This window comes from Apteryx mantelli, chromosome 3 (genome assembly GCF_036417845.1).
Source record: "Apteryx mantelli isolate bAptMan1 chromosome 3, bAptMan1.hap1, whole genome shotgun sequence".
Lineage (NCBI taxonomy): Eukaryota > Metazoa > Chordata > Aves > Apterygiformes > Apterygidae > Apteryx > Apteryx mantelli.
Window position 1 is genome coordinate 109,509,815 of NC_089980.1, and position 23,832 is coordinate 109,533,646.

Genomic DNA, 23,832 nt, shown 5'->3' on the forward strand with positions numbered 1-23,832 from the left:
TTTAGTTATTTTGAAGAATATTTTGAAGGGATGATGCTCTGTTTTGAACTTGTGTAAGTTGCTTTTATGAATTTTCGAGTTAAATCCAGATGATCGTCTTTCTCTGAACATTGTGACGGGTGCAAGAAGATTGCTTTGTGTCTTTCAACTATGAGGACACTTATTTTCCCATAGCTGTCAGGCTTGACCTGCTGTTAACATCTTCAGTTTGTGGCTGATACTGCCACTTAATTTGTCCACAGCTCGTGAGTAGTCAGCAGGATCATGGCAACAGCTACAGCCCATTTTTGTCGGCAAGAGATTTCCTTGATACCTTGTCTTGATGTGTGGGCTGATGTGGGAGTTGTCCTGGGAAAAAATTTTCAGTGTCTGTGTGATGCTTTCATCCTTTGACAACCCTGCTTCTCTTAACAACATTAAGAATTTGTCTCGTTTCTATTCAATGTACAATTCAGAGCATATACACTGCATTGAATATTGTACTTCCTTTGTCTGGAAGCAGTGGAGCTCAACAGATGGCATCATCTGTGAAGATGACATTTCAGTAATCTCATTAAGATCCCTTTTTGACAATTTCAGCAGGTCTGCTTGATTATAAGTGAGAAGTAAGGCTTGATCACTTAGCAGATAACTTTCATGAGCCCTGAGGGGATGGATTTGGTATCAGGCCCTTCCAGTGAAGCTTAAAGAACACTTCAGTGTAGCTGAAGTGACTTTCTACAGCAGTGTTGTCCAGTGTTTGCATCCCAGACCTCTGTTTTCTGATCTCTTTGAGTTCCTTCCCAACACTCACTGAACATTACACTGTTCCAAAGCAACCTCCTGAAGCTTGGGAGGATAGACTGTAATCACTCATTGCATAAAGAGTACTCAGAGATCTTCCATAAGAGGCTTGGTGGCAGAATAACCGCTTGGACTGAAAATGTGTGTAAGCATACTTTCTTGAAAAATGAAAGGTTTCACACTGGAAGTTCACATGTGTAGTCCACAAGTACATTTGTATGTCTCCTCCCTCCAGCTTACTCCTCCTTCTCCTTCTCTTTCAAGGAAGAATAATTCCTAAGAGACTTGAATGGTGGCCACTACACTCTCCCTATAAACAATGAAGAAGAGCAGAGAAGAGCAAGGTTATCTCCTCAAGACAGGGGATGTGTGGACCACACATATTAGTGAATACCAGTTAGTGGCTTGTAATCTTCCTTTGTAGTTCTGGTGGTGGTATAGCCTGATGGTATAAAGACTTAGCAGCTATTACTTCCAAGTAGTTTAGATGGGACCTTTTCACCTTCAAGGGAAACCAGACACAGCCAATTTGACAAAGCAGAAATGTATTTAACAGAATGTGTGTGAGATTCAGGCAACTGATGCAATAATTACCCAAATGACCCTATCACTCAGCAGTTCTCTAGGTTAGTTGGACACTCTTTCCTTGTGTGTTCAGATAGGTTCTTCTCTTGCAGACTGGTTCTTTCTGCAATTGATGGGAATGCACAAATCTTATCTTGTGTTTCTTTATGTATTGTTTTTAATGCACAGCTGAAATCAAGAGTTAATCTCCTTTCTATCAATTTACTCATCTGTTAACTTGTTTTTGAGCATGTTAGATGACTGGGCATAAGCGGTAACAATCTAACCAAAAAACTGAAGCTCCATGAGAAAAAAAACTCATTATGCAAACTTCGTATCACATTTTAATAGACAAAAGCAATATTCATCTTATCCTATTTTATGTATGCGTGATTTTTCTTCAAGCTTTTTCAACATCAGAGAGGTTTATGCCACTAAGTTTTGGGCCTATACCTCCATCCTATTAAAATGCCAATCCATGAATTTCTCTTCAGGAAAAAGAAGAAAAAAAGACGATTTACTGCTAGATCCCACAGAATCACATTGGAAACTAGTTTTACTGATTAAACTTGTTTATGCACTTTGGAGTAAATGTGGAAGAAATTGTTGCTATTTTTGACAAATACAAACTTGGTAACTAAAAGCACCCATGTGGCTAGAAAGTACATTAAGGTAGTTTATTAGCTTAAAACCATGTATTGCCACCCTGATGGATAATTAAAAAAAAACCTTTTCTCCCACACATTTGACTTTGTGCAAGTTTTTACAGAATTCTGGGACAGAGTTTTTGGTTTTTTTACCTATCAATCACCTCTGTCACCATTATCACCAGTGATGTTCACATCACTTTGAATTTTGCTAACATCTTTAGTGATAGTTGTTTGTATTTCCCTGCACTGACTCACTTTAAGCATTGCATCCACACCTCCTTTGTGTATCTGAGAAATCCCAGATTAGGGTTGATTCCCTCAAACTCATTTTCACTCCAGAGTGACCTGGTTACCTTTATGGCTAGTTTCTGTCACTCATGATCGCATACAGTATCCTCTCTTATACTCCTGTAGGGTGTGATTGCTGCTCTGTAGGTTTATCTGCAATAGACTTTCCAATGTGTAGAGAAGATGTGCCCTGAGGTGTGAGCCTTGCCTGACCAGTGGGGAAGAACTGTTTCTTTCTCAATGAACTAACAATTTCTTTATAAATAAGTGCTAAGACAGCCACTAGGAAGTTCTCTTTATTATCCTGATATGAGAAGTTTCGACCTGGCTATACCCAAAAAACATCAGCATTTCTGAAATTAAATGAACATTAATAATACTTTGGGAGAAGTGTGATATCTTGAAGTATTTGGTAGTAGAAGTACCTGGTTTACAAACTGTAGGAAACTGTACTGGAAGAAAGTGAGAGAACGGTCATATGAGGTTATATATATCCCCTAATCTTTCAGTTAAGGGAATGTTGAGGATATGGGTTTTGCCTGCGGGATCCTAACACAGGACTGCATAAATACCCTTACAATTTGATAGCCTCATAATTTGACCTAAAATATGAGCTATTTAGACATGATATTCTGTATAGCTTTTTTTAACCTAAGAACAAAAGTCTTTGAACTAAAAAAATCCCAGGTTTTAGTGGAATGGAAACTAGAATAGTTAACTGCTTTATAATAAAAAAATAAAGTAATGATGTCAGAAAAAATAGAGGAAAAGAAGGCCAGACACAACACACCGACCATGTCCTTGCAGGTGGGTTTTTAGTCTCTCACTGACTTTCTGAAGTGTAGTGAACTTGCACTTCTCTGATCCTAAGATCCTCTGATCTTCTCCATCATATCTGAGTCCAGGCTCTCTGCTTCATTCTTCTAACATGATTTTCAATTGTTCCGCTGAAGCTGCAATCTCCTAGTTTCCTGCCCTTATTCTTGTTCTTGTTCTTAAAGGAACATAATCCAAACTAAAAATGGAAGCAAATAGAGTGTGCAGCCCATCACAGCAGCACCCCGATGCAAGACGGCTTAGGAGAACCCTAGAAGCACTTCCCCAACGTAAGCAGATTTTTCATCACATCCACAGTATTTGTAATTTTGTCCCTCTCACCCACATGTATTCCCTCTTCTTTTCTCAGTCTGTTTATATTCTGTGCAAGGTCTAACTCATTTTGAGTTTTGACAAGTTTTATTTCATCTTTACACTTTTTACTGCCAACATAAATCATTCTTTACCGGGTCTTTTCTGTTTTGTTTATTACTCCCAGTGTCACAGAATCACAGAATCACAGAATCGCTGAGGTTGGAAGGGACCTCTGGAGATCATCTAGTCCAACCCACCTGCTCAAGCAGGGTCACCTAGAGCATATTGCACAGGATTGCATCCAGGCGTGTTTTGAATATCTCCAGAGAAGGAGACTCCACAACCTCTCTGGGCAACCTGTTCCAGTGCTCTGTCACCCTCACAGTGAAAAAGTTTTTCCTCATGTTCAGATGGAACTGTCTGTGTTTCAGTTTGTGCCTGTTGCCTCGCGTCCTGTCACTGGGCACCACTGAAAAGAGTCTGGTCCCATCCTCTTGCCACCCTCCCTTTAGATATCTGTATACATTGATAAGATGCCCTCTCAGTCCTCTCTTCTCCAGGCTGAACAGGACCAGCTCTCTCAGTCTTTCCTCATAAGAGAGATGCTGCAGTCCTCTAATCATCTTTGTAGCCCTCTGTTGGACTTGCTCCAGTAGTGCCACATCCCTCTTGTACTGGGGAGCCCAGAACTGGACGCAGTACTCCAGATGTGGCCTCAGCAGGGCTGAGTAGAGGGGGAGAATCACCTCCCTCCACCTGCTGCCAACACTCTTCCTGATGCACCCCAGGATACCATTGGCCTTCTTGGCCACAAGGGCACATTGCTGCCTCATGGTCAGCTTGTTGTCCACCAGGACACCCAGGTCCTTCTCCGCAGAGCTGCTTTCCAGCAGGTCAACCCCCAACCTGTACTGGTGCCTGGGGTTATTCCTCCCCAGGTGCAGGACCCTGCACTTGCCTTTGTGGAACTTCATGAGGTTCCTCTCCGCCCAGCTCTCCAGCCTGTCCAGGTCTCTCTGAATGGCAGCACAGCCCTCTGGCGTATCAGCCACTCCTCCCAGTTTTGTATCGTCAGCAAACTTGCTGAGGGTGCACTCTGTCCCTCTTTCAACTGGTGTTTGCCACACAGTTCTGCCACTTTAATTATGGAAATTTCACACCTCCCGCCTTTGATGTAACTGATTCCTTTAATTTCAGGCTTTTCCCTTTTAAAAGGGAAAATATTCATTAAAAAGGTATTTTTGTTTGTCTAGCCTTCTATTTAAATTATGGTGTTTTCTGTTTGCTCCTTCCAGAGTGTTTATACAGTGTCCTTAACATATCATCGTCCTTTATAGACTCAGTGTTTATTTGATTAAGAATTTTATCAACTCTTATGCTGAGGAATAAAGAGACTTTATCAATATCTAAAGCATTTGGTCTGCATCTACATGTGGTTAGTTAGTCTCCATAGCTGTGTGGTTTCCAGTAGAGCTTATTCCTCTAATAACGTTCATATTCAATCTTGGGATCTTCAGTTCTCATTGATCTTCTGTGCTCATGTTTCCATCTTTTGGGTAGCAGTAAATTGACTTTGTTTATCTTGGCAGCTTTGACATTTCTCTCTGTACTTTGTTTCATTTCTTTTCCAAACTGCAAAGAATGCATCAAAGGCATTTTTTTTACTGAAGTAAATGAAGGCCATTTCTGATCCCTGGCAAATAAGCCCTTCAATACGGTTTGCTTAATAGCTTCACTCTAAACTGAATATCTGAATGTACCTCTTGGCCATGCAGTGAAGCCTGAAAAATAGCCAAGTAACACATGTGCCAAGCCAGCAGGAAGGGCACTCTGCTCTAAAGGTAGGAGCCAACTAAGCTGTTGTAATAAAATGAAAGAGTCAGTGTTAAGAGGGTAACATGGTGATCATGTTCTTTGTGGTTTTTGGTGTGCTTCATAAAAACAAGAAAGGAGTGAAGGAACTGGCAGCTGTTACACATGAAACTAATGGAAACACAGCTCTGATTTTGTGTTTTTTCATTTAAATGAGATGAGAGTTTGAAATGAAAGAAGAGGAAACATTTAATAAAATGGAACTTTGGGAACATTAGCATAGATTCATCAATTTGCTATTTTATTAGTCATTAATATTATGCTTTTTGAAGGCAAAATGTAGTCTAGATGAATAACTGTTCAGTGTCTGTCAGTCTCTTCTGTGGTTTAAATCTCCCTAATCAGATGTATCTCCTTAATCAGATGTATAGAATTAAAAGAGATTGCTGGTTAACAGAATGAATGAGCGTATGAGTGTAAACCTCTGTGTGTGTGTGCGCGTGTATGTATATTTATATGTGAAAGTGTATTGCTTTTGGCTTCTGAAATTCGAATAGATTGTCATTTGACGTTATATCATTCCATAATCAGTGTGTGAAAAGTCTTCTACTGACACAGCAAAATCCCCTAGTGAAGAAAACCTGAGATCATTGGGCTTCCTGTGATTTGTAGAGTTTTCACAGGAAGTACCACAGCGGATGTGATCTGTCATGGTTCTCTGTCCTAGCATCCTGCCTTGGTTGCTGTTGGAGACAGGATCCTGGTTCAGTGCGTGATAAAGATGGACCTTTACTTTCATCTAATATTTCTGTTTCTAGGAATAATGTGGAGAAAAAAAGCCTATATTAATTTTGTTGGTCAGATGTACTTCGTCGTGATGGTAGAAGCCTCAATGGCTGCAGAATATAGAAGAGGAGGGGCGAGTTCAGAGCCTTCTGAGTGCCAGGTTGCTGTACTGTTATTAATGACGTTTGTAATCTCTGTGAAGACTAAATAGAAAAATAACCATTGTAAGCTTGGTAAGATGTTTGTTGTATGAATGTCTTCTCTTTCAGATATCATTATAAAGCCTTTTAATAACCTTGAAAATCTTGTGACAGTTGGAAATTTGTTTCAACCAGAAGGCATGTACTGGAGAAAGAATACAACAGCACACACTTAATCCTAAATATTTATAAAGAAATTTGTTTCTGTCTCTCCCTTCTTCAGCTGAGAGTCTTTCTTAGAACCTGGACAAAATGAACCCTTTCTGAATACCATATACTTAAGGTTACATTCACTAAAGGGAAATCTGTTTTGTTGGAACCTTTTAGCTTTTATAACTATTTTTCCTTCTGAAGACATGTTCCAGGTAAATATAATCATTCTCCCAGAAATATATGTATTTCCTCCTTATGCAGAGCTTAGTCTGACCATCATAATATTGTTTAATTCCTTTGATATGCAGATGCCTGTGTTTTAGATGTCTGTATTATCTCTTCAAGTTCAGACAGGAGATGAACAACTCCTTATTTCAACCCCTCCCTCTTTTGTAACTCAGCATCTATGATTCAGTATTAAGTGTTTCATGCTGAATCTTATTATACTTATCCATCTGCACACATACTTGATACAAATATTTCTTGGATTAAATGTTTGTCGGTCTGAGCTATTGGTTATTGATTGGACAAGTACCAGAACTACAGGAATTAACTGGCTTGAACTGAAAAGTGGTTCGAGGTGATGGACTCCAGGCATCTTTCCTCTAATAAGCTGCAATACTATATTATATGAGCACTGCACGGTGTTCAATATATTTAACTTCAGCACCACTCTGAAATAGGGAAGCGCTCTATTTTACAGGGAGATGAACTGATTTCCCTAGTTAGTTAATAGAGTCTGTACTAGATAAGAAAAATAAGCCTGTTTTTCAAAACTCTCTTTACCTCCTGGAATGATCTCAGGCCAGTACACTTTCCAGCTTGTTGATGGACAAGATACTGTATCCCATTAAGAAAGAACTAAAAAAGGTCAGTTCCAGTGGTTGAACTTATTAAGAATTCCAATAGCAAGCGCAATAAGTAGATCATGCATGTATGCTTATAAGCAGAAACACTGAAAATTAGTTTACAAAAAGGCTAGACATTACTAGCCATAAAACTCTGAGAGGTCCTTCCTTACTTCAGAATCTTTGTATCACTTCTGAAATGCAATGTTGCATTTGCTTAGCTGCAAGGCAAGAACAAGGTTCAAAAATGATGACCTTGACCAAGGATGAACTTTCATAAAAAGGATAAACGAGCTTCTCAGTGCGCTTGAATCATTCTGACTTACTGTTTTTAAAGCTCCTAATTAATCCTTTGTAGCTTAATGAACTATTTTCAGCCAGAACGAAATGGCAGCACCGTGGAATATTGACACAGTGAAAGACTTAAGCCCAAATTTTACACTGCTAGTCAACTTAGATGAGAAAATAATGCAAGAGGAATGTGAATGTTGTATGGTGAGTGAGCTCTATCAGATTCTGGGGCCAGGCAGCAAATCAGTCTGGTTCCCATTGGAAAGCAGAGCAATCCAGGGAATGTTTTTACCAATACTGATCTGGTCACAGATCCAATGTAAGAGTACATTCTCACTTCTTTGAGCCACAGTGTCGGAGACTGAAAAGCTCATAACTTTTTGATTTCCCCTAGGAGGAGAACTACCAGGGCAGGAAGTTTTGCAACCTCTGATTTGAGCTGCTAGAACAAATAAGAAATGAGGAGCAGAAATGGTAACCTGTACTACCCTAAGTAGTTTTTTTTTCCCCTGTCTTTTTTAAAATGTTTTATCATTCTTGTTTAAAATAAGTGTCGTGATTTGCCTTCCATATCCATGGCAGATATGATAAACACAGAATTAGAGTCATATCAATCAAATCATTAAAAACTTCAGTAGAAGCACTGACATGAAGGAATAATCTTGATTTAATGTTAATTTATCTTAGGTATATCTGAAATAAAATGATGTTTGGACATTTGGCTCAGAATCACACTTTCAGTGTAAAATCATCTGTGGTATTACCATATCATATAAGATTAATTGCTGATATCATAATATGTAAGTAAAACTTTGATCTTACCCTTAGGTTTACCTGTAGTGTTTCATCTTATGCTAAGTATCATTTAGCATGTAGGAGAGATTTTAGTTCCTCTGTGTTTTAACATCTTTATTTTATACACAGTAAAGTAGGTAATTTTACTGGTATACCTTCCTTTTTTTCTTCCTGTTCTAGTACTTACCTAGTACAGTCATCAGAAGCTGAAACATCAGCTTTTTCTTTCATTACTTTGGTTTTCAGAACCAATAGCACCTTTTTGTCAGTAAATTAACAACATTTATTTTATATGTCATTAAACTAATAAAATTTGTTTTATGCTGTGTTATCTAACAGTAAACATGTATGTGGATTAAAACTGGAACCAACTTGGAAAAGTATAAAAATGTAAATACTAGAAAGTGAAGTAATGAATAGCATAGGCTTGTTAAAAAAAAATCCGATGTCTGCATACACTTCTCAAAGGAAGGCCCACTTGTCTTTGGCTCGGGGTCATACAAATCAAGCAGAGTGACCTTGCCCATTTTACCTAACTACCAGAGTTAGAAAGGGTAAAGTTTACTTCTTCAGCCCGTGGTTTATTACTTGGTGTTAAAAAAAAAAATTTAACCAGAAGGAACAAAAGTTTTAACATTTTTGGTCAAAGTGTTGTCTGAGTGACTCATGTTGATTTTTAACAAATCCTGGGAAACTTGGTAGCTTGAGGAGACTTGAAAAAAATAGATCCTACCAGTAGCATGTTGTCTTGAAAGCAGAAAAATTTCAGGGCTCATTAAATGGCCTACACAGACAGAATATGTTCCTGTTGCATTAAGCAGCATCTGTTTGCCCACTTGATTAGAACAAGCTGAATGGTAGCCTGTATACTTATATTTTTTGTATTGTATTAAATTCAGTATCTAACCCATGAGCATGGGTCATAGAATGACATTTCTTAAAGTATGAATTCTTCTCTCTTGGGGGGGAAGAAAGCTCCACAAGGAATTAGACTTTTTTGAAAGGAGATTATTTCTGTTTTTCTGGTTGTTCTTTTAGTGCTCTGCAGGTGACACTGAAGCTCAGCTGCAGTAGTTTTAGAGCAGATTAAAATTCAGATGCAGTAGGTTCAGAGCAGATTAAAATTCAGAAGGGTAGTTGAATTTGTTGTTGTTTGGCAAATCTGAAGAACGTATTGAGTTGAGAACAGATCTTGCTTAATTTGGAAGTTCATTAAAACCACTTCATACGATTCTCATCACTAACAAGAATCAGAACTAGAGCAGAGAAACTGTTATCTTAAGGTTGATTTTTATCTTGGAGTTATGCCTTTGTTATCAAACTGTTTGTCATATTGTTAGTAAATATAAATAAAGGTGTTATTAGAGTATTCAAAAATGTGTAACTGGACCATTTTGTTTATGCTTAAAATATTGCATTCTGACAAATGTCATAATCGTTTGCCAGGAGTTCTGCAAACAGACTCCAAATTTAGACATAATTCCAGGAATCATGAAGATGTGAAATATTATCTAATGAAGAGTGTATCTTGGTACATTGTAATATCTGTAGTGAAAATTTTTTAAATGTATAAAATTTAGCCTGGGGGGAGACAAATGGGGAAAGATTATACTATGTTTTGTTTTGAATAAATTATATTTTTATTGTAGAAAGTTCTGATCACAGACCAAAATCTCATTATGTTATTTATTAATCTGCAGTGAAAAGACAGTATGCAAGCTCATTTCAGTAGGGACCATTTTCTAGGTTAATACTACCTAATAGCAGGTCTAATTTGGGCTAGTCAGTAAGGGATGTTAATAAATGGTTTGGCATATATGCGTGAAATTTCCTTACCAGGTAAGGATCTGTACTCATTTTTGTCAAGTATAAAGGGCACTTAAGAGCATGGTTACTATATGTCAAATATATCTGCCTAGTTTCTGAATAGTGAATTGTATTAAATTAAATTTCTGGTTTTGCTATGACCCTGACATTTTCAGGCAATTTAAGTATTATGGATGGTCAGCATATTAATGTATTTTTGTAAATGGAAGGGAACCCAAATGCATATGCAATCTACACTTTAATAATCTAATCTGCTAGTCACAACTAGCATCTATTCTCAAACGTAATAGAATAAAAGATGCTTACTTTTTTATTTGCATCAACAACGCTTATTCCTAAATATGCTTAAATAGCTATTGATTTAGCTTAGCATTCTAAAGGCAAGTGATTGTTTGACCAAAGTGTTTGTGATGTAGTTATGATTACAGCACAAAGAAGAGGCTCCTAAGGATTTTAATATTACTTTAGCAGAAAGCATTACATTTAAAATATACAGATAAGAGTGTAAGAGAAGTTACTGGGACCCCAATCGGTAAGTTTGTTTGGGGGGGGAAAGGAAATCAAAGGAAATAAAAGAAATCAAATTAAAGTATTCACTGATAGTAGGGCTTGGGAGAGTATGCAGATAAATGTTTATTCCTGTTAATTTGTTGCTCAGTGTGCAATATGTATCATAGGTTGCCATGGTGAATTTTTCCCATATTAACTTAATAGTCTTGAATGAACTTAACTGGAGAAGTTAAAAGCAGCTGTTGTAAATGCTGACACTATATTGTATTTGATCTTTGTTTTTATTGGTTCCTTTTGTATTTTGTTTATCTGTTTTTTTTACAATCCCAAGAATGAGGGCTTTCCTTGAAAACTTTTACAGGGGTGAGACTGGAACAATCATAACTAAGAGTTAGTAAAACATTGCAAAAGGTTAGGGGAGAGAAGAGTGCTAAAATAATGGTTTACATGGTCAGTGTTACAACATCATTCAATATTTCAGTTTTTTGAGGCAATTTATGGGTTCTGTATCATTCCCATCTCAGAAGTAGCATTAAGCATGTAACTGTTTCTATCTTTGTGCATATTGAACTTACAACAGATCTTGTATCCTGTTAATTTGGATGTTATTTACTAATTATAAAAGGCAGAGAAAAGGAAAAACAAGCTCCTCCTATAAAAAGTAAAGTGTGAAATTTAATAGGGCAGTACATAGTTGCAGATTACCAGATGTGATTTTCATGATAATGGCAGCAGAAGCAGACTGCCTAGTATCCCGCTTGGCAGTCCGTCACACTGATTTCCTTGCCAAAGTAACTGGCAAAGGAGGCAGAGAGACAAACAGATAGAGGGACAGATAGAGACTCTGTTGCCTATGATGCATATCAATCATCTGTATCAGTCATCATGGTATATCAAATAAATATTCTTCTTTTAATATCCTAAGTGTAATTTTGAGGTGAGGAGTATTCACATCAGCTAATTTTGGATGTCTGACTTCTGGCCCTGAGGGAGGGTCTTGTCTGTCATGGAAGCTGCAATGGAGTGTTACAAAACATGACGGCGACCCAGAGAGCTCATCTTCCCAGTTCCAGCACCTAACATCAGCTACGTCTGAAGACCACCTTAAACAGTTTCATGGCTTTACAGAGAATTGTTGCATTGTAGTAGTGTATCTGTTTTAAAGTCTTAACTGTCCTTAAGCTTTGCTGCAAAAGAAATAAACAGTGAACTGTTAGAGAACTTCTTTGAAGCATTACTATGTGCTGGAAGGCCTATTCGCTCTGTTGGTGTTGCACTGCCTGGCACTGGGTGTTATGTTTTGGAGTGCTTGAGCAGTGCAGAGGGAAGCAATTTACCTTGCCTCAGCTGTGTCATACCTGTGTATGCTGGGCAGGAGGGATCTCTCCTTTCCTCAGAGAGCTGAGAGAAGCTTTTGGAACCAGCCTTGAAGCCTGGAGGTGACTCAGCCATCTTGTAGAGGTGGTGCTAAAAAGGGAATTTTTCTTGGAACCGGGGGTGGTTGTGTGCATGCTGAACACACAATATTGCTAGATTCACTGAACTACAAAGCAAGACTGGAGGGGAGGACCCTCCCTGCAATGACAGAGGAGGGAGGTGGGAGATTTATATGTTTAATCTACCTCACCCAGCATGTCAGAAATCTCTCTATTTAAATGATTGACATGTTCCAATTTACTCTTTAGTGTTCTAGTAAAGCCTAGTCTTAAAATCTTTCAGTCTTTTAAAATCTTTTTGCTTTAAAGAAAAGGGCAGGTGGCTTTACCTCAAGGTTCCAGACAGAGCAAGATGCCATCACAATATGAAATGTGTTTTTAGTGACTGGTAGGGAAGAAGGCAACTATAGAGGTGAGAGGCCATCATTCTGTTTATGGCCCTTAATAATAAGAAAGAAGATAAGAAAGTTTCTTTTGGAAAATTCTCTTTACATAAATGATGTTCAAATTGTATAAAGTTGGACAGAGACATAAGATTTCAGAAGACAAAAATCTGTACTGGATCAGCAATTTTAAGGTCAGGGTCTTCATAATCCAGCAGTACCATCTTTCTGTTCAATGGCTCTTCACAAATTAATCTTCCAGTAATTTGACTGGTTTTTGACCCCCTGTATGCTTTTAGCATCCACAGCGTTCTGTAGCAAAGTTCCACAATTTAATTTTAAATTGTCTGAAAAGTATCTCTGCTTGCTTGCTTTCATCCTGCCACTGATTTATGTCATTTCATGCCCTTTTGATCCTGTATTGTGAGAAACTGTGATGACTCTTTATTCACTGTCTACATACTACTCTCTTCTAACCTCCCTTTGTGGTGTTTTTTTCCAGGGTAAAGATTCCTAGTCTTTATAGTCACTCACTGTTCAGAAGCCATCTCTAACCCATCATCATCCTTACATACCTTAGAGTTTTTGCATATTGTGAAATTCTACTACATCTTTTCTCAGCTAGATTTTGTTTTTAATACCCTAAATAACTTACCAACCAACTCTGAGCCACTTGTGAATATGATGAAGAACACAGACTCTAATACAGGTTGCTCGGGGACTTTCTAAGAGCTTTCCATATTGAGAAAGCTCACTATTTATTCCCATTTTTTGCTTCTTCTATTTTAACCAGCTCTTCATTTATTGAAGCCCTTCCTTCTTATCCCACGGCAACTGAGTTACTTTACAATACTTTAGCATGGAAACTTGCTGAAAGCCTTTCGGAAATCTAAGACTGTAACTACCAAGGTATCCTTTTTCACATGTTCAGTGTTGTTCCTGTGAATCATGACTTCCCTTTTGTAAAGCTGTCTCAACTATTCCCCAATACATTATGTTAATCTATGTATCTATTGATTGTTCTTTAACGTATTTTTTACTGATTTGTGTCAAATGGAACTTGGACTTACTGGTTCATAGTGCGACCTTGCATCCTCTTCCTCTTTCCCAAATTGTAAAAAACAAAACCAAAAACACCCATACCATCCATTCCTGTGGTTTGGATGCAGTTTAAAGTGATGAACACATAAATAGTTAAGTAATTTCCTTTCAAACTTTTAGGCAAGCACTATTTGGTCTTCAGATTTTGCTACTGTTTGTTTTACACATTTATTCTAAAATCCGTTCTAGTGATATTTCAGTTTTACACAGATCTTTGATGTATCCCTGCTAAAAAGGGGTTTGTGACACCTTGGGGCGTAGGAACCTTCAGAGCTCCTCAAAGTTAAATTTTGATTTGGAGAGTTCATTTACATTTCCTGCTAGAGCCTTATCTTTTTGAACACTCTTTTTAGATCATCTGTTAGCCCAACAGTCTGGCAGGCTTCCTGCTCCTCTTGTGTTTAAAAAAGGATTTAATACTGGTCATTATGCTTTTAGCAAATTGTTCCTTGAAATCTTTTTTATTTTTCTTTACCTGGCCTGCTTTATTGGGTTTTTACCTGCCAAAATTTATATTATTTTCATATATTGTTTTCTGTTTTCCTTCATTTGGACATGGCATCAGCTTTTAAAGAATGTCTTCTTAGCCATTGTAAACTTTTTTACCTTGCTATTTAAACATCACAGTCTTGTTTGGGCTCCAAAGTCTTTTTTCTTCTGATATTTTATTTACATTTTCTGTGAACCTCTAATACCTTGTTTTAACTATTCATCTGCTTGTGTTTTACCCTTTTGGATGTTCCTTTGAATTTGCTTTTAAAAAGCCTCTTCATTTTTATGTAATGCTCCTGTATGAAATGGTGACTGCACTTAGTTTTTTTGTTTCGGCAGGTATCTAAACCTAGCTACTTTATGTTCAGTGTTATGGTCCTCTGCAGCGTTAAGGATCAGTCAAAGATTTGCTTCTTCTCTTATGGGTTCATGACCAGCAGTCATTTAGGTGCCTCACTTACCTATTACAGGAATAACTGAAGTCTTCCACTGTTACTGTGTGTTTCTGCCTGAAGGGTCTTGCAAATCCCTGGTAGAATGTGTCAATGACTTATCATCACAGTTGGTAGAACAATACTAGCAGTAATTTTTCCTATTTTGGCATGAAATTTAAGTCCACAGACATGAAATTTCTTATATAAACTGTGGACCCTCATCTGTAATGTGGCCCAAGAACAGGTATACATCATCTGGTGTGATCACGAATGGTGGTCCCAGTGAACCCAGTCCGGTGGTCCAGTGCATGAAGTCTCATCTGCAACATTTGGGGTGGTTTGGTTATACATTGTAACACTTTCCAACACATTGTGTCAGTATTATTTGTTTAGATGGCCAGATACACAGAACAGTTTATTGTTCTGTGCTTACTCAGTGCCTAGTGTGATTCCTACTCTTAGTTGGTCCTTAGGCGGCTTTGGAACATGATTAATGGTACTAAATATCTTTTAAGCAGGAGAATAGTAATTTTAAATGTAGACTTTCCAAAGCTTCTTCCTTTGCCATTCCCTATGTCCTATGTTCATCTGTAACAAATAAATACCTCTTTAAAGTTAGACAAGTCTACTTTATTTTTGCTTGGGTGTCACTGTACCTATGGGCCTGTCTGTATGTCAAAAAAAAAAAGAGTTTATTTTAAAAAGTCAGCTTTTCTATTTTTTCTGTAATTTCTTTTTACATTCACTGTTATTTTATAGAATTTCACTGTGGAAAAGATTGGAAACCAGGAGGGATCTTCAGAATTAGGTCTGAATTGCGTTACAAATCTTTGTCAGAAATCTTTTTAAAACCAAATTACTAGGATAACAAGCATAAGAATTGTGTGCGTTTTTCCTCTTTTGTAGATGCCTGGACCTGCCTACAATTTCACTGGCTGTGTAGAAGTCATAGAAATCAATAATGTGGGACCTTTCAACTTCTCTAACGCTGTGGGCAGAAATAATATCGACAATTGCAGGTACTACCCTCTGTGCCTTTTCAAATCAGAAGAAAATATTTCTGTTGATTTTTCTTTCTTCCTAAAATAGGGTCACCATTCTAGATAATTTCAAGAATGTTTAGGGAAAAACTGCTTATACAGATGGGTATTTTGCTTTCTTTTATACTTTTCAAGCCTTTTTATTTATGGAAGATGCTTTTTTGCAGCGTAATTCAATTAAGCTTGATAGCTTGCTTAGAGTGGTTTTTCACTCACTGGCTGGTGAAGCATAGTATACTAAACAAGACAATCTTAAGATAAAATATAGGAGTGGGCAGGGTGAGGTGCTGTTTGTGTTTCTATTCATGCTTTGGGGATTTTCATGAATCTTATAACAAATACTAGAGACTTGCTGCTGCACATAGTATATATAAGTTTGTGAAAACTACTGGAAAACACTGCTTCTGAATATAAAGAAAAACACTTGATTTCACTTTTGTATATTCACATTGCTCTTGGTCATGCATTGATTGAAATAAAAAGCTATACACTGACAGTGGTGTAGATTGGGATTCTATTCTGGCACATAACATGTTTAAGCTGTAAGGTGGTAAAGAAAAGAAAGTGGAAGTGATTTGTATTTGTGGATCGTGGAGTCTTTCAGAAGAAGAGAATGTGTTTTTAGTCATATTATATGTGTTCTCTAGCCCTGGAGAATTTTTCATAAGCCTTTTTATACATGACTAATTTTTTTCCCTAAGATTTACAGAATAGTTTAGTTAATGTTTCTGTTCTCAACTAAAACATATTTTAGGAATCTAATGGTAATTAACTAGAGCATTAAGTGAATATTCATAAGAACTGGACTCTGCTCACTTGTGCCACTGGTCCCTTCATGAACTTGTACATATCACACTCAAATTTATGAAAGGAGTGTAAACGTTAAACTTGGTAGCCAGTGAACCAGCTGCCTCAAGTCCTAGGCATCTAAGCTCTTGCCCATAAAACTTACCCTGAACATAAAGTTCTGCTTGCATACCTGTGTGGAACCATCTTTAGATGACCATCTCAATGTCTTCTCCTTGCCCAGATGTGATCAAGAAATTAGTCTTTGCACCATTTGAGTTCCGTTAGGCATTTTGTTTGGTAGGTGTCCTCCAAGTGAGTTTAACAAACACCTGTGGGTGTAAATCCTGCCCAAAATACAGAAATCTGGCCTCTTTTGTGATAAACCCCAGCTAAGAGAGAAGAGATGGCTCCACCCTTGCCTGTCACAGAGTTTTCTCCTAACCATCAAACAGTGGTCTTCTCAAAAATGAGGACACATGCTCTGTGGAACTCTGCCTATGTGCAGAATAGAAATTCATGAAAATGAGAGCAAGTGAGCAGGCTACTCTGTCCTGTAATGCAGGAATTAATTTAGGAAAAAAGATCATGACTTCAATGACTACTTACGCATATGAAATTAATTAATCACTGGAAAAAAATCATAAACCATCTCAAGTTACTAGATTAGGAAGTCATTCTCCATTTTGCATAGGCATTACACCTTTGATCTCCCAAATCCTAGGCAAGATGAAGCTCTATTTTTTAAACTACTAGCTAAAAGAGGGATTACTTTAAAACCAGGACTGTTACCATCTTCTGTGCTTCCTTTCGTTCTGCAGTATAATCTTTTCTCTGAGGTAGGTGTCTATGTCCTTAGGCTTTATCACACCACTCTCTCATCAGTGTTTCCTGTTGGCTAGTTTATGTAACCTACGAGAACCATAAGACCAATGAGATCCGCTTCATCCAATCTGTGTTTGCTACTATAGATGGGAAGGAGAAAGCTTTGAGACAAAATTGATTTAGTTCCTTTTTAAACTTAAGTATTCTTTAGGATGCTACATTATCTGTTATAATCTATAGAATTATATGCCAAGATTTATTGCATTTTGTATTGATTTTGATATTTCCCTTCAATTTTAATCAATTAGCAATTTAATCAATTAGAAACATGACAATAAAGATTGCTTAACATGGAGTTAGAACTCAGTGATTACACTCTAGAGGCTGTTTCTTGCAAATACTTACTGTGTATATGTAACTACTTGGGTAAGTAAAATGACATCATAGTTTGTATAGATGAATCTTGAAAACAGTCTGCTGCATTAAAGGATGTTGGAAAGGATGTTAGACCGCCTCCATCTATACTGAGTAACATGTTCCTTTTCCCTCTCTGCTCATTCCAGAATGCTATAGATGAGCACAGTGGTGTCCAGTCTTGTGCAATCCACACAGAGCTGGTTCCATCCTGATCTGAATCCCAGCTCTTGCAGTCTGTGAACACCTGGAAGCAGAATTCAAATTTCAGGATTCAAATTTAGTCTAAATTTCCCTGAGTGGTACAGTTGTCACTTAGGAACAGACTACAGGGAAACCTAGCAGGCATTCTCCTGACTCTTTCCCTGCTCTGTGACATATAAGAATCTCAGCTCTGCCCACATGCGGCAGCTTGCATCATCCTTTGCCCTTTGTTTTAGGTACAGCCCACCTGTATCCTGACCTTCATCCATCTGTACATGTAAATTCTGCTTCCCAGAAAGTGCCCAGGAAGCCTAACTGCCATTGTTTTTTTGTGAGACAAACTCCTTGGAGAGTCATGTTTGTCTTGAAGAGGAAGGAGAAAGTGCTTGAAGAAAGTTGCTTAAATAGGGCAGTATGGGATTATATATGTTGCAAAAAGGGGAAGTTGGTGAATGCTGGAAGGCCTGGTGTATGTATGCAAGGGTTTGCAGAATTCATATAGTACCGTTGATGCAATACAGCTACGCTTCAAGCTGTCTGGCAGTTCCAGAGTAGTCTACAATGTGGATATAGATAAAGCACTCCAAACAGTTTCTCCTGGTGAAGCTCTTTTTATACCCGTAAGAACATCAGTGCATTTATCTTCCAGTGGCACTGTGTATTTCTGTTCTCTCCATTGTAATTTTTCTTTAATTAATCTTCCTATCATCACCTGTTTTTAGATTTTTACTCTTTTCAAATGCCTCTGCTTTTGCATATTTAGCCTTACTCAAGTATCTGACTAATACCATTCATTTAACTTGCTTTTATTTCTTGGCAGCCCCAGCAGCATGGATTACCTTATTATTGTGGTGTAGAAGGTCAGCCAAAGGGAGACATGCAAAAACTTCTTAAAGTGTATGGGTTTGTGAGTAAATTTTAACCTTATGAATTTTTAATAGGTTTGAAATTTACTCAAATGTGTTCTGCCATTTTTTTAACTAGATCTATTTGAATTTTAAAATACCAAAAGGATGAGCTAATATGTGGGATAGAATATAGAGAACTTTCACAAACAAATTTTAGATACAGTTCATTAACCTTTTCAAAACTACTGGCATCACTATTTCAGGACAATTCAGTACCTTTCAAAGGACATTATGTACTCTGTGTTGCTTATATCTGAGATTAATGCAGTACAGGTTGCTATTTAAATTTTTCTGAAAATTAAGAAATTAAAAAATAAAGCCGTAATACTAATTACACTGGCATATGTATCTGATTATCTGCTGTCTAAAATTCCTTAAATACATAGGGCAAGAATGCTGTTTGTTCCTCTAGCATTCAGTTTTGTAATGCAAATATCATATGCAGCAGAGAAGGGTGCATTATTTTAGCTCAGCAGAACTAAATGGGAGATGGGGACAGTGTGTTGATTGCCTTTCACGTAATTTAGGAACAAGGTGCTGCTTAAGTTCGAGAGTGAAGTCAGTACTGGGATAAGATCAGAGACCTTAAAACTTGCTATAACTCTCATCATTCTGAAAGTTCCAAGACTTTTGGGCATGCTCAGAGGCACTGAGGTTTCAAGAGAGAGGCTTTAGCTTAGTTAGTCTCGAAGATCATGGCCCAGATCCTTCAGCTGAGCATATGCATCAATACAGTGACAGCTCATTCCAAGAAATGGGCATCAGTGAAAGAGTTGGAGATGGTGCAGGTCAATTTTATATATAGTAGATGAATGAGGAGAACACATGCCAAAGAACAGATAGATCTGGATTCCTTCTCAGTCTGAGGATATTTGGACCTTTTCCCACAACTCAGAAAGGAATGCAGAACCTTGGGGCTAGAGTGAGAAACCAGAACTGGTGGTTGGACATCTCAAATGGGAGACAGCAGGCTTGAGTTTTCGTTCCTACTCTCTGAATTACATAATTTATTAGAGGATGAAAAGTGCTATTTTGTCCTCTGGAAGAGTTCTGGAAATGAGTTTTGATTTTCTAATAGAGAAGGCAATGGAATAAGAGAAGGGCAGAAAGTTGGAGCTGAGATACTATGGAGTAGAGCTAGGGCACTTCCTGTTCTCACAGGCTGCAAAATGTGGAGTAGTTTCGCTACACTATGGAAAGGAATGAGTTTGCCAAACAGTTTGGTGTCGCAGATCCTTTCTTTTCAGCAAAGTTTCTGGACTGGGGTTGAATAGCTGCCAGAGATCCAGTTAAGGAGTATTAATGAGGATGATTGGCAGGACTAGGTTTATGGATTATTCTGAGGTTGCCTTTCAACACAGGCATACCTTTTATTCTTGATTGAAACAGTAAGATGGATGCTATGGTCCTTTTGCTCTTCCTCAAGGAATCTGCAGACTACTTGTGTGTCTTGCAGTCCTATAGTGAAAACTGCTCTTCCATCTTTCTGTGGCACAGGAAGGAGAAAGGAAATGTGGGAGCTTGTTGTTGTCACAGCCTGTTTAAGCCTGCAGTTCACAGATATGCTGCAGCATGTGGTGCCATGGGGAGAAGAGAACAGCAAGGACACACGTACTGTACTGAGGGCTCATCAGAGCTTCCTGCCATGAGAGGTACCCAAGGTGAATGTAGGAAATTGCAGAATAATGGCTGTCTGCTGTGGGCTAGAGAATTAGCTTAAGCTTGACTTCCAGGGCAGATTTGCAGTAACAAAAGTTCTCTGAGCTATGTTGCTTTTGCTTTTAGGAAAGGTTGTAATAGAACCATATCAACTGTAAAGGTCAGCTTCCAAAAGGCAGTTTTCTAGAATTACTCTAGAATATATACTTATCTAAATCTTATCAATATTTATTTTAAGATGCTGTTTAAACTGTTCCTGTTTCAGAGCTATACATATATAGGCAATTTTGAAAGAGATTATATGATGGCCAACAGTACTAAAATGGACAATTGGAAATAACAGATCTCTGATGAGTTCTGTTAAGAAATGAAATCTCTAATTTTCTTTCTTCTGAAGCAAATAAGATACTTGAGATGTGCTAATACAATATAAAGGTCCTCTGTTTGAGAAATGCTACTGTAATAGATTTCCTGGAGAAATGATTATCACTTTCAGGTAGAGCTTCGATGATAGATATAAATGAAGCTCTGAGCCCCAGTATCAAAAGTTGGTGTTTACTGCACCTCACTTCTGGTTTAGTGTCTGGGAGCTAGGACAGCTTTATATTCCTGTAAGAGCTGACTGCATGTAGTAAATTCAAAAATTCCAAACACCCACATATATGTGAAATATGTATGTGTGTGTGTGTGTGTGTGTGTGTGTGTTTGTGTGTGTGTATATATATATAAATAAATCTGAAAGATTAATAGTAATTTTTGGTGATGTCTGTCCTGACTTTAATTATCTTTCTGTAACTTTAGGCATGTACATTATACCAGTAGAGGATTGTTTCTTAATTCTGTCAACAGATTTCTGTGGCAGTCACTGTCTCCTAGTGTGTCTGTAATGACCAAGCATATATAATGAGATCTTGATTTCTCTTAGAATTGCTAAGTGCCTGTATGGTGTTTAATATGACAAAAATTAAAGGATACTGTGTGTATAGACATATGTGTGTGTGTGTGTGTGTGTGTGTGTGTATCTTCAAGCCGTGATTTGTTCTTCTTTTAAAAAAATTTCTAACTGGGACAAAGTGCACAGCTGTTTGCTGTTTTCCTAAAAGGAGGCTTACTGATGGATGTAAATATACAAGGCAGATTTTGCACTGACAGACAGGAGCTAATAAACTGAGTTCTTCATTGCTGCTTATAGGGCAGGTTTTTGGTTGATTTTTTTAAAGATTTTATTTTGCTGTTAATTTATCTTAAGCTTTTTTTTCCAGTCTGAAACTGAGCAAAGACTCTGATTGCTATTTGCATTCTGGAAAGAGGCTCTTGACTGTGCATTACCCAAGTTCCATTCCATCAAGAGGATTGATGGTTTTCCTAATGCACAGCAATTTTCTCAGGAGCTATGCAGTATATTTTGGAGATCTCTACATGTTTTCAGTAAGCCCTCAGTTATCCACTTTCCAAGTTCTAACTCCCCTTCCTTCTCTGTGAGTACTCCCCTTTCCATTCTGTAGTTTTCTGTGATATTTTTCAAAGCATCCCAGCAGATCCTTAACAGCTCTGTAAAATTCAATTTCCCATACAATTTTTCATTATGTCACTTCCTCTCTGGTACTTCCTGCTTTTTAAGAATATTATAAAACTTCACAACTCAAGGCATCTGGCACCAGGCATCTGAGATTTTTGAGTTCTTTCTTCATAATGAACTCCATACTTTGGAAAGGGAAAGTTGGCTCTGCTAAAAGTTGTTTTTCCCCATTTGTGAAAGTGAAATTGTTACCTTTTCACATCTGGAAATGGCAAAGTGCTGTAGTGGTGTATGCTGTGTGTTAGAATCCATAGTAAGAGTTGGTACAAGACTGAGGTGAGGTCAAAGGGCATGTTCACATGAATCCATCTGAGCTGAAGAAGCTAAGTTCAAACAAAGGTACAAGCTGGTCCAGAGCTGAAGTGGCAATCACAGAGTTAGCTCCAAATCTAAGCTCTTCTTTCTATATACATCTTAGTTTATGAATAAGCGCACAGTGCTATGAGAAGCATTGAGCTTCTGATATATGTGAAAGAGATATTTTTCGGACTTTAAGTTATATTCTTATATCTCAGCACAGATATTTATGCTTGTATTTTTTCGTGAGCAGTTTGGGGATATGTGCTTAATTCTGAAACAGCAAAAAAATATATATATATATAGTGCTCTTGCACAGTAGAAGAAAACAGTTAAGTGAGTAATATTGGTGTCACTTAGTTTTGTTTACCAGGTTTTCTGTTTTCTGTGGTTAACATACAGATTTGACTGGAATGTTTCTTAAGTACATTATTGAAGATAAAGCTTCAGAAATACCGTTCATTTGTATTCTTCATATATATGATGCTTGATGATATGTTAATAGCAATTCTGTGTAATTTTAATATAGAGCATGATAACAAGTATTTGTTCTTCTTTATGCATTTTTTGTTGCTTCTTTTATCTCTCATCTCTTGCTTTTGCTGGCTGATAAGATTTTCTGTGCATGCCTAATTGCCTCTTCCTTCTTTTCCAGTGCCTGATTTGCTTTTATATACTTTTGTTTTCTTTGCTTGATTTGTCCTTTGTGATTTCCCTCATCTTTTATTACACTTGTTTTCAATGTGTTTTTTTCCTTTGTGGCTTTTGCTCTCCTGTGCAATCTCTTTTCTGCTGTGTGTGTGTATATGTATTCTGGTTTTTTCTTTTACCATTTTTTCCTCCTTTGGCATACCTGTTCAGATGATGACTTTTCAGTGATACAGACTTAATGTTAAAAAAAGAAAAAAAGGAAAAAGTGACAGGGCTAATCTTTCCTGCTGTTATAAATCCTCAAAATCACTGTAAATTGTTGTGTAAGCCTTTTGCTCAGTCTTCTGAAGTGTTCTGAGGGAATCGTTTGCGATAGATTTTAGGCAAATCCCTGTGCTAAATATATACAGGTGAGATAATGCGTGTTTGCAAATATTACATTTCTCTCCCTGTTTCTGGAAGAGGTTGCCTCTCATCAGCATATGACAAAACTGAAACTGACTTTCTTTTTCATATTCTTTGTTTTTGCAGGTATTTTCTGAACTTTCATATTGTTCTGAACTTCAATAACTAGAAAAAAATGCAAAGGGCAATAGGCATCTTGTTAAATAAAGTAACCCAGTACTTTATGAGTGTGTGTTGCTGGTAAATAAACTATTTCCATAAAACTGCCCTTTTCCTGTACAGATGATAAAAAAATACAAGGCAAGTGTGTCAAGTGACCAAACTGTGACTAGTCATGTAAGAGCTCAATTGCCAAATCCTAAAGTCTTTCCTTAGCTTTTACTGTCTCTATTCATATATTTTAATTAGACGGCTTCTTTCCCCTTGGAAAAGAATTTAGTTAAACCTTAGAACCAGATTGTCCCCACAGAGTAACTCTTCACTCCTCCCTCCAGAACAAAGAAAAGTAGAGCATTTTTTTGTTCCATCAAAATTTAGACTACCTTATTCTAAGAAACACACATTTTGATAGGTGTACTGT

General features: G+C 37.4%; 1 protein-coding gene across 1 annotated transcript in view; it reads left to right on the forward strand.

Annotated features, from left to right (window-relative positions):
• The window catches only part of EYS (eyes shut homolog), a 956,188-nt gene that overhangs the window by 667,014 nt on the left and 265,342 nt on the right, over nucleotides 1-23,832 (forward strand). Inside the window, exon 35 of the mRNA XM_067294141.1 lies at nucleotides 15,391-15,503. Coding sequence (XP_067150242.1) covers nucleotides 15,391-15,503 — 113 coding nt within the window. The remainder of the gene's footprint in view (nucleotides 1-15,390; nucleotides 15,504-23,832) is intronic.